The sequence below is a fragment of the Pleurodeles waltl genome, chromosome 7 (assembly GCF_031143425.1).
Source record: "Pleurodeles waltl isolate 20211129_DDA chromosome 7, aPleWal1.hap1.20221129, whole genome shotgun sequence".
NCBI classification, from domain to species: domain Eukaryota; kingdom Metazoa; phylum Chordata; class Amphibia; order Caudata; family Salamandridae; genus Pleurodeles; species Pleurodeles waltl.
In genome coordinates, this window is record NC_090446.1 from 1,272,905,798 (window position 1) to 1,272,923,367 (window position 17,570).

General features: G+C 49.5%; 1 protein-coding gene across 1 annotated transcript in view; it reads left to right on the forward strand.

The window, feature by feature from the left end:
- LOC138246162 (histo-blood group ABO system transferase 1-like) overlaps positions 1–17,570 on the forward strand; it is a 309,739-nt gene that overhangs the window by 241,745 nt on the left and 50,424 nt on the right. Inside the window, exon 5 of the mRNA XM_069200470.1 lies at positions 5,043–5,117. Within this exon, the coding sequence (XP_069056571.1) occupies positions 5,043–5,117 (75 nt within the window). The remainder of the gene's footprint in view (positions 1–5,042; positions 5,118–17,570) is intronic.

Here is a 17,570-nt window from a genome sequence, read left to right on the forward strand (position 1 = left end):
AGTCGTATCCATTACCTGGGGCGGCAGGTTGTCCAAGTAAAGCCATAAGTCCACTGGTTCATAAAAGTCCTTTGACATGCCATTTTTGGTGATCCACATCTGCACTGGGTCAAACAAGCCATATTTAACAACCAGTTGGCGTAGTCGGGGTCTGGGTGACAGGAATTATTTTCGAAGATTGTTGGTCTCCTTCAAGAAGTCCCCTGTGATGCGGACCTCATATCCCACAGGTCAGAATGGTCCACAGGAGCAGGCCATGAGGAGGATTTGCCGGGCCTGCCCGTGTCACATGAGACGGACAATGAACGAGCGGGGTCTGGGTGCGCCATACTGCCGCCTTGGTCCCAGACGTCGTGCCCTCTGGAACTCCACCTGTGGGTCAAAGGTTAAGCCGGTTAGTGTGGGGAGAGCATTCCGCAGAAAGACTTGAATGTCTATCCCTTCCATTTGTTCCGGAAATCCAAAAAAATGGATGTTGTCTCTGCGACTTCTGTCCTCCAAATCAATAAGCTTACTGCGGAGGTATGGAAGTTCTTGATCACGGTCCAGTGTGGTGTTAACATGGTCCTCCATTGTCGCTAACCGATGCTCCAACCCCGACACTCAGGACTGGAAACCTTCAATGTCTAAGCATATGGATTTCGTCTCACTGCCAGCGAGGCTACAGCACAGTCCATTCCTTCAAGTCTGCGACCTACAGCCGTGACTTCTTGAAGTATGCATTCCATAGTTGCTTCCTACACTGGACAGGCTGTGGTGTGGGGCAGGTCTGCCGGTTGCAATCCTTTGGGAGAGGTCATGGATCGTGAGTGTTGGAGGGCATCAGAGAAGAGAATTCGTCTTGTTGGCTTACCAGAGGGTTTACCTGCCGTTTTGCCACTGGGCATCTCTAGGACAGGCTCCTTGTTTTAGGGCCACAGGCTTGAGTTTCGGAGTCCACGGGCCTGGCAAGTGTACAAGGTTCAGTAACAAAAAGGGGGTGATGGGGTAAAGGAAGGGAAGGGGGCTGGAGGCTGCCCCTCTTGTCCAGTTATATGAACTTGCTCATTGGAGATGCAGATGAGGTCCTCGGTCCAAGCCTGCCCTGGTTAGTGCTGTCGCCTAGGTGGGGGCCAGTGTATTCTGCTACGGGCAGAAGTATAGAAGTAAGGTGGGGAGACGTCACTGGTGGTCCAAAGTCTCTGGCTCCTAAAGAGTCCCCTCCTATGGGCACCATCCCTGTCTGGTCCACTCCACCGGTGGGCCCTCACCACTTCTCAGATTCCCACTGGTGGCGTTGAGTGGGGGGGCAGGCAGGCCGGCAGACACTATTACTGTTGAGCGCTCACAGCTTGGGGTGCTACGCTCATGGGTCTGTGCTGTCTCCTGTAGCCCATGCCCAGGCCTCCCTGATGAGGTCAGTGAGTCGATAGGTGGCGGTTCCTCTGTGTGGCATGGTGGCCCTCAAGGTGCAGGTAGCAGATGTCCCCCAGAGGGTAGGCAGGAGAAGGATGCTGGGGGTTGCAGGTGGAAAGATGGGACGAGGGGAGACGTGATAGGACTAGTCATGTTCTACAGTTCTGAATGGGGGGAGGGTGACGTCAAAAGAAGGGCCCCCATCTTGTCTGGTGATGTGATGGCATAGATAGTGAGAGGGGGATGTACCGACCCCTCGATGTATCCCTTGCTCTCCTGCTTGTTCACTCCTTTGATTCACTGGGGCTTCGTCCAGCCTACACTGCCTCCTCCGGCCTACCGCTGGTCGGCGATGGCAGCGCAGGGCCTTGCAGTGCTATGTGGGGGGGGGCAACCAGAAAAAGGGGGCTGAGGGGATCCTCTGTTGTCCACTGTAGTGGTGCTGGTGTGGCGCTGGTGCCGGGGCCATGTCCACATCATGCTCCTCTTTCGCCCCTCCGCTACAACGAGGACCTCCCCATGTGGCTGTGGGCCAGAGCACACTCTTAAGGGAAGGGTTTTGCCAGTACTGTATGGGGCGAGGTGGGAAAGGCCTCCAAAAGAGGGGGAGGAGGGGAGAGATCCCCGCTAAATCCTCTTCTGGGGTGCTGGTGGTGGGGGCGCTAGCACTGGCCCTGAGGTGTGTCTTCAGCAAGCCTCTGGCCCCGCCCAGCCGGCACACAAGGCTGCCATCTCGCTCGGCCCCTCCTTCAACCCCCCCAGTCAGGACACGCCGCATGGATCAGTTGGCGGTCCTCACAGCTCCCCAAGCGCTCCTGCCCCCGTCCAGGGCCCGCCGCCTCAGGGAGCTCCAAGATCAGGCGGCCATCACCATCCGTGGCCAGACCACGCCCCCGTCAAAATAATTCTTAATGCCTACATCAAGCCCTGCTCTAAAACACTGGATCCTCCAACAGTTCAACATTTAGCTTCCAGCTCGATATCACTGTTTTAGGAGTATCCCATTTGATATTCAGCAACAATGGTTTGTGGGCCTAGTGTGTCCTGGCAAGAATTTCTGCACCCACTAAGTCATGCACATCCTGACTACACAAAAACATATCCAGGCACACATGCAGTTCATGCATACCAGAGTAGAACAAGTACTCCTATTGGCATGGATGGAGTATTCACCAAAAAATCTAATACAATTGGGCCTTCATGTTTGTTAAGAAAGTTGGGGGGATAAACAGATGCTTATGAACTTTAGTGCCCATCAGGGTTGTTTCTGCAGCAGCCTGCCTCTGTTCTCCTGGTGAGACGTAGAGTGAACTGAGACATTACTCGTCTCCTGGGGCTTCCACACTGGTAAAGCAGTACTTCAGAGCAGAATGATTATGGTTTTCAGGCTTAATCCTAGTCCGGATGAAGAAGGCAATACAGGGTCCAAAGAGATTCAAATGAAAAATATGCTCAGTGATTTTAAGGTCAATTCCAGCTTACTTTCCCAGAATCAAATAGCAGGGATGATGCCACTGCCAGTCAGTATCCAGTGACTCCTTACAGTTCACATGTCCAGCCAATCAGTCTTTCCTTGGAAAGGAATCTTAGAATACTATACCTGCAGTGGCCTCTGACCTTGTGAAGAGGTCCAGTTACACATTCTAGAAGCTATAAAGAAGAAAATACTAAAAAACAGATTGAAAGAGTGGTGGACGGTTAGTACTAGTCCTCCTTTTTGAAAACACTATTCTTAGACTAAAGAAATGTACATGCAGAGTTACAGGTAACACTAATGACAGGTGGCTTATCATAACTCACTCACAATCTGTTTGTAATTGACTATGCATACAATAACTATGAACTGTGTGTAATGTATGTGAACATTGTAATAATTAAATATGAGCAAATACTAAGACTCAAGCCTCTGTATTTCAATTTGTACAGGGAGCCCAGATGGCAATTCCATTGGATGTAAGTAAGCAGCGCAAAAACTATAGTTAGCTACCCCAACCAGAGACTTGGACAGAGGAAGTCCAAAGAGGTACACCCTGGACACTAGGGTCCAAATTTACAAAGATTTTGCTTCAGGGTTGCATCACTTTTTGACATAGCCCGAAGGTAAGTTCTATTTAGTATTTACAAAAGCCACACATACTGATTTGCGTGGCCTTATAAGAAAAAGTGCATTGAGCTGCATCACTTTCTGTCAGGGAGGCTTTCTATGGGTGTCACATGGGTGTCCCTATGCATTCTTTCATGGATTGATGCAAACCCATATTTAAAAAGAGATTGAGGCATGGGTTTACGCCAAAATGGTGCGACTGCCTGAGGCTCGAGTAATAGGAAGAAATATTTTTCTCATTATGTCCTCGTTACATTTGTGCTGCATTCTGCATCAAACATACAAAGAGGAAAAAGTCTCCAAGGATATTTTGTGCAGAAGGGTACTCACTGCAGCCCAAAAACTATCCTGGGCACAACAAAGGCACCGATGTGCTAAGGTACAAGGGTGCCTGCGTTAACATTAGATAGCACAAAGAACAGAACTGAGCCCTTTCTTTGAAGATATGGTGCAGTTCCCCTCTCTCCCTTTCACACAGTGCATCAACTTTACTTGCTGCACTTTGTTTCGTGAATTATTTGTAAATATGTCCCTGTGTGCGAGCCAATAGCAGTTCTCCTCATCATCAGGCACTCCTAAGGTTCTCTGAGAAGCACCAGAAGTTACAGTGATCTCCAGCACTTATGGTCCCCAAAGCCTTTATCATTAGAAAGTAAAAGTTCATGACAGCACCTAGAGGCAAATGAAAATAGTATGGATGGATCCGCCTCTGTGCTGTTGCACAACTTTCACCCCAAGAGATGACAGCGTGCGCGTGAATTGTGAATTACATGCAGTGTCAGGCCTAGACAATTTGCTCGCATTGACTTCAGTCCAACAGCCAAATAACTTCCAAGCATGAATATTCTTCTAAATAAAAAATAATTAAATAATATAATGCTTAAACATGCTGTTAATAGTTACAGTTCCTTTTGGTGGCATTCTCTCCATGAAAGGCGAGCAAAACATGAACTTACTAGAAGCTTTCTACTGATACCTGAAAGTTAAAAAAGTCCCATGCATTTGCCAAAGTGTACAAAAAGACAAAATGTGCTTTCAACATATCAAAGGCTTCATTAAAATAAACATTCTCACCAAGATTATTGAACTTGCGTATCTAGTTGTTTTACTAAACTAAATAATATTGTGCAGTATCTTACTTTACCTGGTCGAAATAAAACGTTTATTTTTGTATCAAATTAACCAAACTGAATATGTAGTATGAACAGTACATAAAGGGCCACGTATTATGGCCCATCAAAGCTATTACTGTCTCAGGTGACATTTACAAACCATTTACCTTCAGCCTCGTAATTTATTATGTGACGATAATCCTCAGGTGTATTTTTGAAATATATTGCAAATCTGCCTGTTAATAATTTTCTGCTCATCCGATAGATTTACAGGTATCAGCAGACAACTCATTTGTAAATAGGAAATCCAGAGTAAAGTTGATTCTAGACATATTAAATGAAAAAACAAACACTGTGTAATGAAATCAGTCTGACGAAATATAAAGCGAAGAAGTCACTTCTGAGATGTTAAACTCAACCTTTGTTTGCAGGCATTCTACTCAAGAAGATAGACGAGAACTGAAATGCGACTCTCTGGATGAACAACCTGTTCCTAGTTTACCAAGGTGACCATTGCGATTAAGCTCCCACATGCTATTTCTAATCTGTGATACATTATTCTATGCTCATGCTCTTCTGCTGAGTCACATTCTCCATAAACATATATTAGCTAACTTCTTGATAGCTAAATAAACAATAATTTTTCAGAGATTAAGGTTCAAAAACTTTCTATATCTTGGTCCATATTACAGAAAGGGCCCCTGGGGTGAAATGGGCATGTGTTTTATGTGCTCCAGGGGGACTAAGGTATTAGAGAAGGGACCGCAGATGTTTGTGGGGTCCCTTCTGTAATACAGATAGTGCTGGTGCACAAATAGAACCTGCACTATCTCAAGAGGGTGTTCACTCACTTCCATGGGGGCCTACCTCCATGCAAATAATGGAATCTCTTTGTCTCTGTGCCCAAGTCGTATTAGGGATGCGGGTGCAAAGGCAAAGAAGTTGTCAAGAGGCACACTGAAAGTGCACCACAAAAAGGTAGCACAATGTGTCAGTGCTCCCCCTGATGCCAGCCCTCTGGAGAGTGATGAATGGGGCCTCCTGGACCCTCCAGGCATCCATTGCAGGTGGATGCGGTCACTCCCTGCACCCGCCTGCAAAGGGATCTCTAATCCCTCTGTAAAGTGCAGGTGGCTGCCGCCGCTCCGTATTTCACTTAGTAGTTTGCGACTGCATTCGGGGCAGCATATTCACTGTAACAGTGTGCACTTTAAATAGGTGTGCTGTGCCTAAATATGAAAAGTGCACCCTATGGATAATAATGGCCCTGCATGGCTGGGCTCATGGGAGTCTCACGAGAGACCCACGATCATGCACCCTCAAATAAAAGAGAGATATTTTGGCCTAGGAGGCTTTTTTCCCCCATTGGTCGGTGCGCTCTGATTGACTTGCTGCAACATGAGGAGAAATGTTGCGCCTTCCATTTCAGGACACAGGGACTCGGTCCATGTGTCTTGAAAACTAAAAAAAAAAGAGGTATCAGGGAGCAGGGTAGAAGTGCCCTGACCCCCTGAACCTTGTGGAAGGGTCAATTCTTAAAAAATGTATTTGCTTTTGTTTCCACGATCCCAGGAAGGTAGTGCAGCCCCATTAACTCCCTGCAGGAGTCCCACAGGAGCACCGGGGCTGCACTGCCTCCCATGAGAGTCTTTTGGGGCAGGGCCTGAGTGTCTCTGGTGGATTCCCGTGAGCAGGTGAAGGCTCTGTGCGGCAGAGGGGGGAATAAATGTAGGTGGTTAGATGCAGGGCCTGTGCACTGACTAGGCCCTGCGGCCAAACTCACTTTGTTCACACCTGAAGGCCAAGAGTAGTGGACAGTTGTCTTCCCATGGGGGATTGGGTGCAGGCCTGGTGACAGGTAGGCCCTACAGCCAACCCCACACTGTGCACGGCAGGAGTTTGGCTTGCCGCTGGGGATTGGATGCATTTGGGCATGCACAGTGGGAGAGGGTTGGCCTTCCATATAGCAATAACATATTAATTTATAAAAAAACAAGAAATTCAGTGTAAAAAATAAAGGTTAAAGTGATGTTATAGTTATGTCAAAATGTCAGTTTAAACCTTATGTTGTAAATTAAAAATGGGTATAATTATTTAAAATAACTATAGCCCGTGCCCTCGCCATGCACTGCTTATGATCTCTTACGTTACAACACTCATGACATGCTCTGGGAGATCGTTGATAACATTATTGATGACAAATTGTTAGAAATGGGGTTTTTGGTTGGCAGTCAGGTTGCCCTCTGTCCAAGCAAGAACCCTCACTCTAGTCAGGGTAAGTCACACACAATCTAAAATCAGCCTGTGCCCACCCTCTGGTAGCTTGGCACGAGCAGTCAGGCTTAACTTAGAAGGCAATGTGTAAAGCATTTGTGCAATAAATCATACAACACCATAATATAACACCACAAAAATACACCACACAGTGTTTGGAAAAATATATAATATTTATCTGGATATCTTCAGGTCAAAACGATCAAAGTTGCAATATGAATTTGTAAAGATATCACTGAAAAGTGATATAAAGTGTCTTAAGTCTTTAAAAAGTAAACAAAGTCTCTTTCAAGCACAAAGTACCTGGTTTCTGGTGGAAAATCTCCTCAGAGGGCCACAGAAGAAGAGATGCGTGGAAAAAGGGTGTATGCGTCGATTTCTCCCCAGCACACACGGACTTGCGTCGTTATTTTTCACGCGGGAAGTCGGGCGTCGTTTTCCGGCGCGCGGACAGTCTCTTTCTGTAGATCGCGGGGATTACCAGATGTCCCGGGTCTGTGAGTGGATTTTCCTGCTTGTTTTCCGGCTGCGCGTCGTTCTGCGGGGCTGTGCGTCGAAGTTTCGATCTCACGGCAGGCGTCGCGTCGATTTCTCCTTGGAAGTCGGGCGGCGTTGTCCTTGCGAGGCCGTGCGTCAAAGTTTCGATCTCACGGCAGGCATCGCGTCGATTTCTCCTTGGAAGTCGGGCGGCGTTGTCCTTGCGAGGCCGTGCGTCAAAGTTTCGGTCGTCCCGAAGGCGTCGCGTCGATCAGCGTCGGTGTGCAGCGTTTTTCTTGCCTCGGAACAAGCTGTGCGTCGAACATTTCGGCGCACGGAGCGTCCAAGTGAAAAAGAGAAGTCTTTTTGGTCCTGAAACTTCAGGGAACAGGAGGCAAGCTCTATCCAAGCCCTTGGAGAGCACTTTCACAGCCAGACAAGAGTTCAGCAAGGCAACAGGCCAACAGCAAGGCAGCAGTCCTTTGTAGAAAAGCAGACAGGTGAGTCCTTTGAGCAGCCAGGCAGTTCTTCTTGGCAGGATGTAGTTTCTGGTTCAGGTTTCTCCTCCAGCAAGTGTCTGATGAGGTAGGGCAGAGGTCCTGTTTTATACTAAGTTGTGCCTTTGAAGTGGGGGTGACTTCAAAGAGTGTCTAAGAAATGCACCAAGCCCCCTTTCAGTTCAATCCTGTCTGCCAGAGTCCCAGTAGGGGGTGTGGCAGTCCTTTGTGTGAGGGCAGGCCCTCCACCCTCCCAGCCCAGGAAGACTCATTCAAAATGCAGATGTATGCAAGGGAGGCTGAGTACCCTGTGTTTGGGGTGTGTCTAAGTGAATGCACAAGGAGCGGTCAACTAAACCTAGCCAGATGTGGATTGAAGGGCACAACAAGATTTTAGTGCAAAGAAATGCTCACTTTCTAAAAGTGGCCTTTCTAGAATAGTAATATTAAATCCGACTTCACCAGTCAGCAGGACTTTATATTACCATTCTGGCCATACTAAATATGACCTTCCTGCTCCTTTCAGATCAGCAGCTGCCACTTCAACAGTGTATGAGGGCAGCCCCAATGTTAGCCTATGAAGGGAGCAGGCCTCACAGTAGTGTAAAAACAAATTGAGGAGTTTTACACTACCAGGACATATAACTACACAGGTACATGCCCTGCCTTTTACCTACACAGCACCCTGCTCTAGGGGTTACCTAGGGCACACATTAGGGATGACTTATATGTAGAAAAAGGGGAGTTCTAGGCTTGGCAAGTACTTTTAAATGCCAAGTCGAAGTGGCAGTGAAACTGCACACACAGGCCTTGCAATGGCAGGCCTGAGACAGGGTTAAGGGGCTACTGAAGTGGGTGGCACAACCAGCGCTGCAGGCCCACTAGCAGCATTTAATCTACAGGCCCTAGGCACATATAGTGCACTCTACTAGGGACTTGTAAGTAAATTAAATAGCCAATTATGGATAAACCAATCAATAGTACCATTTACACGGAGAGCATATGCACTTTAGCACTGGTTAGCAGTGGTAAAGTGCCCAGAGGTCAAAAGCCAACAACAACAGGTCAGAAAAAATAGGAGGAAGGAGGCAAAAAGTTTGGGGATGACCCTGTCAAAAAGCCAGGTCCAACATGACCCCCTACCAGCCTAAAGCCAGGGGAGAACAATCACTATCCTGATGTACTTCCCTGTTTGAGGCGACAGAACAAGGACCCAGGCCCACAACAGCTGGGGCATGCTCCAGTTCTTCGCCTTCCTGACTCCAATTGGATCCCTCTGTCCATACTCTCAGGGCCCACTAAGCCAACCCATGGGGAACCTTTCTCCTTACCTGCGGATCCCATCTGTGCAGCACCTAACCTTACTTTGCTCACAGATGTATCCCAGGAGCAGGATAGTACCACCATGACCAACACAGTGGTGTTGCCCACTCTACCCCCGGGGTGTGACACTTGTCCCCTCCCCCGGGATAACTCTGTCCACCCGGACAGCAAGCCACAGTGGTTACTGACAGCTGCCAGGGATGAGAGCCAGGCCCCAGGCCTCTCAAAGCTCTCCCACCACTGTGGCTATGGAGAGTGGGGGGCGGTAGCCCCAGGTGCTGGGCACCCTTTAATCACTCTCCCTTCCACCAGGTCAGGGATGACAGCCTGAACCTGGTCCTCCCCTCTGGGGCTCTGTACCCTCCCTCCTGGAGCGGTACCCCCAGAGTTCAACATGGTCAGGGTGCTTATAGAAGTCGCCCTGTACCATTCCTCCACCAGTGCAGGGCTGTTAACCTGCAACTGGCCCTCCAACCTGGGGTCTGTACCTTCAGGTTGGACTAGGGCCCGGGGTGAGGATTCCCTCCCCCTGCCCTCCCTTCTGGGGTCCAGCACCCTCCAACTAGGAGTGGCCTCCTCAGAAGAGAACATGGTAGGGGCACTGTTATCAGTAGCCCCTCCCTCCAGGTCTGGGGGGACACCCTGAACCTGGTCTTCCAGCCCAGGGTCTGTACCCTCAGACTGGATCACTGCCTGGCAAACCAGGACTTTCTGGGAGGCACACCTACCCCCCACCAGGTCAGAGTTGAACCTCTGCACCTGACTATTCAACTCAGAGTCACCACCCTGAAGTTGTACAATTGCCTGGCACACCAGGACTTCCTGGAGGGCACACTGACCCTCTACCAGGTCAGAGTTTAACCTCTGAACTTGGCCATCCAACTCAGAGTCACCACCCTGAAGTTGAACAATTGCCTGGCACGCCAGGACTTCCTGGAGGGCACACTGACCCTCCACCAGGTCAGAGTTTAACCTCTGAACCTGGTTCTCCAACCTAGGGTCACCACCCTGAGGTTGGGCAACTGCCTGGCACACCAGGACTTTCTGGGAGGCACACCTATCTCCCACCAGGTCAGAGGTTAACCTCTGAACCAGGTTCTCCAACCCAGGGTCACCACCCTGAGGTTGAACAATTGCCTGGCACGCCAGGACTTTCTGGGTGGCACACCTACCCCCCAACAGGTCAGAGTTTATCCTCTGAACCTGGTTAGCCAACCCAGAGTCACCACCCTGAGGTTGAACCATTGCCTGGCAGGCCAGGACTTCCAGGGAGGCACACCTACCTCCCACCAGGTCAGAGTTTAACCTCTGAGCCTGGTTCTCCAACCCAGGGTCACCACCCTGAGGTTGGGCAATTGCCTGGCACACCAGGACTTTCTGGGAGGCACACCTACCTCCCACCAGGTCAGAGTTTAACCTCTGAACCTGGCCATCCAACCCAGAGTCAACACCCTGAGGTTGGACAACTGCCTGGCACGCCAGGACTTTCTGGGGGGCACACCTACCCCCCACCAGGTCAGAGTTTAACCTCTGAACCTGGCCATCCAACCCAGAGTCAACACCCTGAAGTTGAACAATTGCCTGGCACGCCAGGACTTTCTGGGAGGCACACCTACCTCCCACCAGGTCAGAGGTTAACCTCTGAACCTGGTTCTCCAACCCAGGGTCACCACCCTGAGGTTGAACAATTGCCTGGCACGCCAGGACTTTCTGGGGGGCACACCTACCCCCCACCAGGTCAGAGTTTAACCTCTGAACCCGGTTATCCAACCCAGAGTCAGCACCCTGAGGTTGGACAACTGCCTGGTACACCAGGACTTTCTGGGGGGCACACCTACCCCCCACCAGGTCAGAGTTTAACCTCTGAACCCGGTTATCCAACCCAGAGTCAACACCCTGAGGTTGGACAATTGACTGGCATAGCAGGACTTTCTGGGAGGCACACCTACCTCCCACCAGGTCAGAGGTTAACCTCTGAACCTGGGTATTCAACCCAGAGTCACCACCCTGAGGTTGAACCATTGCCTGGCATACCAGGACTTTCTGGGGGGCACACCTACCCCCCAACAGGTCAGAGTTTATCCTCTGAACCTGGTTAGCCAACCCAGAGTCACCACCCTGAGGTTGAAGCATTGCCTGGCAGGCCAGGACTTCCAGGGAGGCACACCTACCTCCCACCAGGTCAGAGTTTAACCTCTGAGCCTGGTTCTCCAACCCAGGGTCACCACCCTGAGGTTGGGCAATTGCCTGGCACGCCAGGACTTTCTGGGGGGCACACCTACCCCCCACCAGGTCAGAGTTTAACCTCTGAACCTGGCCATCCAACCCAGAGTCAACACCCTGAGGTTGGACAATTGCCTGGCACAGCAGGACTTCTTGGGAGGCACACCTACCTCCCACCAGGTCAGAGTTGAACCTCTGAACCTGGGTATCCAACCCAGAGTCACCACCCTGAGGTTGAATCTTTAACTGGCATGCCAGGACTTCCTGGGGGGCACTCTCACCCCCCACAAGGGACACACCGTCCCCAAGGGCCACACAAGAGTCGGGTTGGCGCAGGTCTCCCGACCTCTGCCCATCCGGCAGAGTCTGGGTTTCCCCCAAACCAGAAACTGTTTCACCTGGGTCATTCCTGGGGGGCTCTGCTCTCAGAGCTGACCCCTGACTCTCAAGGTCCTCCACTGGGGTCTGCAACCCCCTCTCAACGCTATGTCTGGACTTCTGCACCCCCTCACTAGGAGGGGTACTGCCAGACACCAGAACTGTTGGGATGCTGGCTACAGTCACCCTTCCAAGTTCTTCTGACACTGCGGGGCTTCCCTCCAAAGGTGGCCCTACGGTACAGGCTAGGCTTCCCTCCTGGTGTTCCCTCATGGAACCCTCTAGGACCTGGGACCTACCTGGGACACTACAATCCTTTCCCACCTCACTCGGTTGGGAACCACCTAGACCACTCCCTTCAGGAGCACCCCCAAATGCCTCTTCAGACTCTCTGGTACTCACCCAGAAGTCTGCCTCCATTGTAAGTTCCCTGGGGTCAGAGAACTCACACTCCACCTGGTGTTGGTGTAGCTCTGGAAAATAAGGACCAGACATATGCTCTCCAGCAATTACATCACTCTGCCCTTCACATGTATTAACCACAGTACCCTTCACCCAACCACCCAGTAACTCAGGCTTGAAAAAGCACTCTACATCACCCTTCTGAGACTGGTGAGACAGTATCTGACTGTCCCCGACACTCAACCCATACTCTTCTGGGATGTCTCTACACTCTATATCCAGGACGTCCACCAGGGGGGAACCCTTTTCTCTGTCACTCTCTGCTAGAGCCAGTAAAGTGCCCCTCCCCCCAGTAGGAATATGACTCCCTGTGCCAGTTCCCCAATCCTTCTCAGGGACCCTGTGCATAACGGGAACTACCTCATACCCTTGAACCACCTGGGGTGTGTCAACTCCCTTCTTCAAGTTGGGCACCACATCTCTGGGCTTGTGCCCTTCTTCAGCAGTACTGGATGCAAGATTTTTGCTGCCACCATCTGAACTGGACTCAGCCCTTCTGGCCTCCAGTTTCAGCTCTTTACAGCTCAGCTCTTGAGCTGCGATCTTTTCTTCTTCCAGGGCTAAGAGTCTTTTTGCCTCAAACCTTGCAAGATACTCCTCTAATTGTTGCTCCTGCCGCCTTTGACCTCGGAGCCATTCATCTCTCTCTGGGTCTCTTTCCTCATCTGAGTAGTCTTCCTCCAAATGTGAGCAGTCTTCCTCCTCATGTGAGCAGTCCTCCTCCTCATCTGAGGGGTACTTAGGTGGGCATTCTGACCCTGGCGGTCATGGACCGCCAGGGCCAACAACCGCGGGAGCACCAGCAACAGGCTGGCGGTGCTCCCATGGGCATTCTGACCGCGGCGGTACAGCCGCGGTCAGAAACGGGAAACCGGCGGTGTCCTGCCGGTTTCCCGCTGCCCAAGGGAATCCTCCATGGTGGCGCTGCAGGCAGCGCCGCCATGGGGATTCCGACCCCCTTACCGCCAGCCTGGCTCTGGCGGTTTTGACCGCCAGAACCTGGCTGGCGGTAACGGGTGTCGTGGGGCCCCTGGGGGCCCCTGCAGGGCCCCCTAACAGGGCCCCACCAAGATTTTCAGTGTCTGCCAAGCTGACACTGAAAATCGCGACGGGTGCAACTGCACCCGTCGCACCCCTTCCACTCCGCCGGCTCCATTCGGAGCCGGCATCCTCATGGAAGGGGGTTTCCCGCTGGGCTGGCGGGCGGTCTTCTGGCGGTCGCCCGCCAGCTCAGCGGGAAACTCAGAATGACCGCCGCGGTCTTTCGACTGCGGTACGGTCTTCTGGCGGTTCCCGCCAGGCAGGCGGCTTCCGCCGCCCGCGGACGTCAGAATGACCCCCTTAGTCATATGGTTTCTTGCTGCCTCTCTCTCTGCCCATCTTTTTTCCCCCCAGACTATGTAGTTATGTAGCATTTCCTCCTTAGTAGATCTCCTTGCTACAGGAAGGCCCCATTTTCTGCAAAGCTTCCTTAGGTCAGCCTTAGTGAGGTGGTCAGTACGTACAAAGAATGAGTAGGTACACAATCCCATTCTGATATGGTCTTGCCAGCAAAAACCAAAATCCAAAGTCCAAAATATCAATAGTATATCCAGGAGGACATCAGAGAACCAAAAGCAAAAAAGATGAAAAATCAAGTTGACCTTCCACTGTGGGTAGGTAGTGAAATACTTAGCTACTGTATATCACTGCACAAACACAAGTCCTATCCTCACCGCTGATCACCAATGTTAGAAATGGGGTTTTTGGTTGGCAGTCAGGTTGCCCTCTGTCCAAGCAAGAACCCTCACTCTAGTCAGGGTAAGTCATACACAATCTAAAATCAGCCTGTGCCCACCCTCTGGTAGCTTGGCATGAGCAGTCAGGCTTAACTTAGAAGGCAATGTGTAAAGCATTTGTGCAATAAATCATACAACACCATAATACAACACCACAAAAATACACCACACAGTGTTTGGAAAAATATAAAATATTTATCTGGATATCTTCAGGTCAAAACGATCAAAGTTGCAATATGAATTTGTAAAGATATCACTGAAAAGTGATATAAAGTGTCTTAAGTCTTTAAAAAGTAAACAAAGTCTCTTTCAAGCACAAAGTACCTGGTTTCTGGTGGAAAATCTCCTCAGAGGGCCACAGAAGAAGAGATGCGTGGAAAAAGGGTGTATGCGTCGATTTCTCCCCAGCACACACAGACTTGCGTCGTTATTTTTCACGTGGGAAGTCGGGCGTCGTTTTCCAGCGCGCGGACAGTCTCTTTCTGTGGATCGCGGGGATTACCAGATGTCCCGGGTCTGTGCGTGGATTTTCCTGCTTGTTTTCCGGCTGCGTGTCGTTCTGCGGGGCTGTGCGTCGAAGTTTCGATCTCACGGCAGGCGTCGCGTCGATTTCTCCTTGGAAGTCGGGCTGCGTTGTCCTTGCGAGGCCGTGCGTCAAAGTTTCGATCTCACAGCAGGCGTCGCGTCGATTTCTCCTTGGAAGTCGGGCGGCGTTGTCCTTGCGAGGCCGTGCGTCAAAGTTTCGGTCGTCCCGAAGGCGTCGCGTCGATCAGCATCGTGTGTGGCGTTTTTCTTGCCGCGGAACAAGCTGTGCGTCTAAAAGTTCGGCGCACGGAGCGTCCAAGTGAAAAAGAGAAGTCTTTTTGGTCCTGAGACTTCAGGGAACAGGAGGCAAGCTCTATCCAAGCCCTTGGAGAGCACTTTCACAGCCAGACAAGAGTTCAGCAAGGCAACAGGCCAACAGCAAGGCAGCAGTCCTTTGTAGAAAAGCAGACAGGTGAGTCCTTTGAGCAGCCAGGCAGTTCTTCTTGGCAGGATGTAGTTTCTGGTTCAGGTTTCTCCTCCAGCAAGTGTCTGATGAGGTAGGGCAGAGGCCCTGTTTTATACTAAGTTGTGCCTTTGAAGTGGGGGTGACTTCAAAGAGTGTCTAAGAAATGCACCAAGCCCCCTTTCAGTTCAATCCTGTCTGCCAGAGTCCCAGTAGGGGGTGTGGCAGTCCTTTGTGTGAGGGCAGGCCCTCCACCCTCCCAGCCCAGGAAGACCCATTCAAAATGCAGATGTATGCAAGGGAGGCTGAGTACCCTGTGTTTGGGGTGTGTCTGAGTGAATGCACAAGGAGCTGTCAACTAAACCTAGCCAGACGTGGATTGAAGGGCACAACAAGATTTTAGTGCAAAGAAATGCTCACTTTCTAAAAGTGGCATTTCTAGAATAGTAATATTAAATCCGACTTCACCAGTCAGCAGGACTTTATATTACCATTCTGGCCATACTAAATATGACCTTCCTGCTCCTTTCAGATCAGCAGCTGCCACTTCAACAGTGTATGAGGGCAGCCCCAATGTTAGCCTATAAAGGGAGCAGGCCTCACAGTAGTGTAAAAACGAATTGAGGAGTTTTACACTACCAGGGCATATAACTACACAGGTACATGTCCTGCCTTTTACCTACACAGCACTCTGCTCTAGGGGTTACCTAGGGAACACATTAGGGATGACTTATATGTAGAAAAAGGGGAGTTCTAGGCTTGGCAAGTACTTTTAAATGCCAAGTCGAAGTGGCAGTGAAACTGCACACACAGGCCTTGCAATGGCAGGCCTGAGACAGGGTTAAGGGGCTACTGAAGTGGGTGGCACAACCAGCGCTGCAGGCCCACTAGCAGCATTTAATCTAAAGGCCCTAGGCACATATAGTGCACTCTACTAGGGACTTATAAGTAAATTAAATAGCCAATCATGGATAAACCAATCAATAGTACCATTTACACGGAGAGCATATGCACTTTAGCACTGGTTAGCAGTGGTAAAGTGCCCAGAGGTCAAAAGCCAACAACAACAGGTCAGAAAAAATAGGAGGAAGGAGGCAAAAAGTTTGGGGATGACCCTGTCAAAAAGCCAGGTCCAACACAAATGAACTGACATAATTGACACCAATGTCGTGCATGGCGTGGAAGAGAGCATAGGAAATCGATTTTTTTGTTTGCTAATAATTTTGGAGTCATATGACAAATACTGACAAACATTTCCAAAACAGAAAAGTTCATCCACCTCAGCTCCTTCTTTGAAAAGTTTGGGCTGATCTGTCAAGCGTTGGACGAGACAAAAAGGGGTCCCAAAATGTAACTTCCATATGGAATTTTAGACACAGCTACAGCCAAAACAGCTGACAGGAGTTACACTAAATTTAAAAGAAAGTTAGCTCATTACCCAGAAAGTGTCTTTTTTGTCATTTGGTGTAAATCAGTTCAGTATTTTTGAGAAATTAACGTTCAACGTCTATAGATATCTGGGTGGTTGGATTTGCAGGACTCTCAAAAGATTCCTGTGGACAAGCAACATCAAATAAGACAGTGATGTGATTGGCCAAGGGGAATTTTTTTCCCATCTGTTCACATTTTACTCCGGTAGGAATGAAAAGCTCCTGTGAGTGTTGCGAGAGCTCATAGTCTGGCTGGCCGCAACATGAAGAGAAATGTTGCAGCCACCATCACAAGACACATGGACTAAGTGCCTGTGTTTTGAAAATAACAAAATTATTTTAAGGGAGCAGGGTAGGGTAACTTGACACCTTAGACCTTGTGAGGGGATCCCTGAGGGACCCCCCTGGGTCAAACCTATGGTCTACTTTCAAATATACAAAAAATATAGAGGCAACAGATAATTCAATCATGCAGGCATACTAGTCGTATAGTCTCCAATTTTTAAAACAAATTTAAAAAGCCAAACTTCGGCATATGTAAACTTACATAGTTGTATGGGTGCAGTTTTAAAACTCCATCAATTTCACAAGACTTTACTGAAGTTTTGACAATCCCAGGTTTCCAGACATAAACCAGGAAGAATTTTATAAATTTATTTTTACAGCTTTACGTGAGAGTTTCTGCTGGGGTAATTGTACAACTACATCAGCTGAAATGCCATCATTTTTGTGAAATTGAACGATTTGTGGATGTTTTACCCTTTCCAAAATCCCTCCACATTGCTAGTTTTTTTTTTTGCTATCTTCTCCTACCCATCAGGCAAGGGAAATACTCCTGCCTTCAGCAGGAGTAAATCACTGACCACTGACATGGTGGAAAGTGATTGGAAAGTAGATTTAGGATACCGAAAAAGTCAAAGAGTTTGGGGTGTTCATAAAGTTACCAAGAAAATCCTGACCTTGAACACCCACTGGGCTGGATTTTGCTCGTTAAACCATTGTGGGGTAATAATGTATATGAGTAAAAGGATTTACGAGTAAAATATATCATTTCTGAATACCTTGCACTTCTAAACCCAGCCATTTGCATATGTAAATCAGATGCACAAATTACTTTGTGAATCAGGCC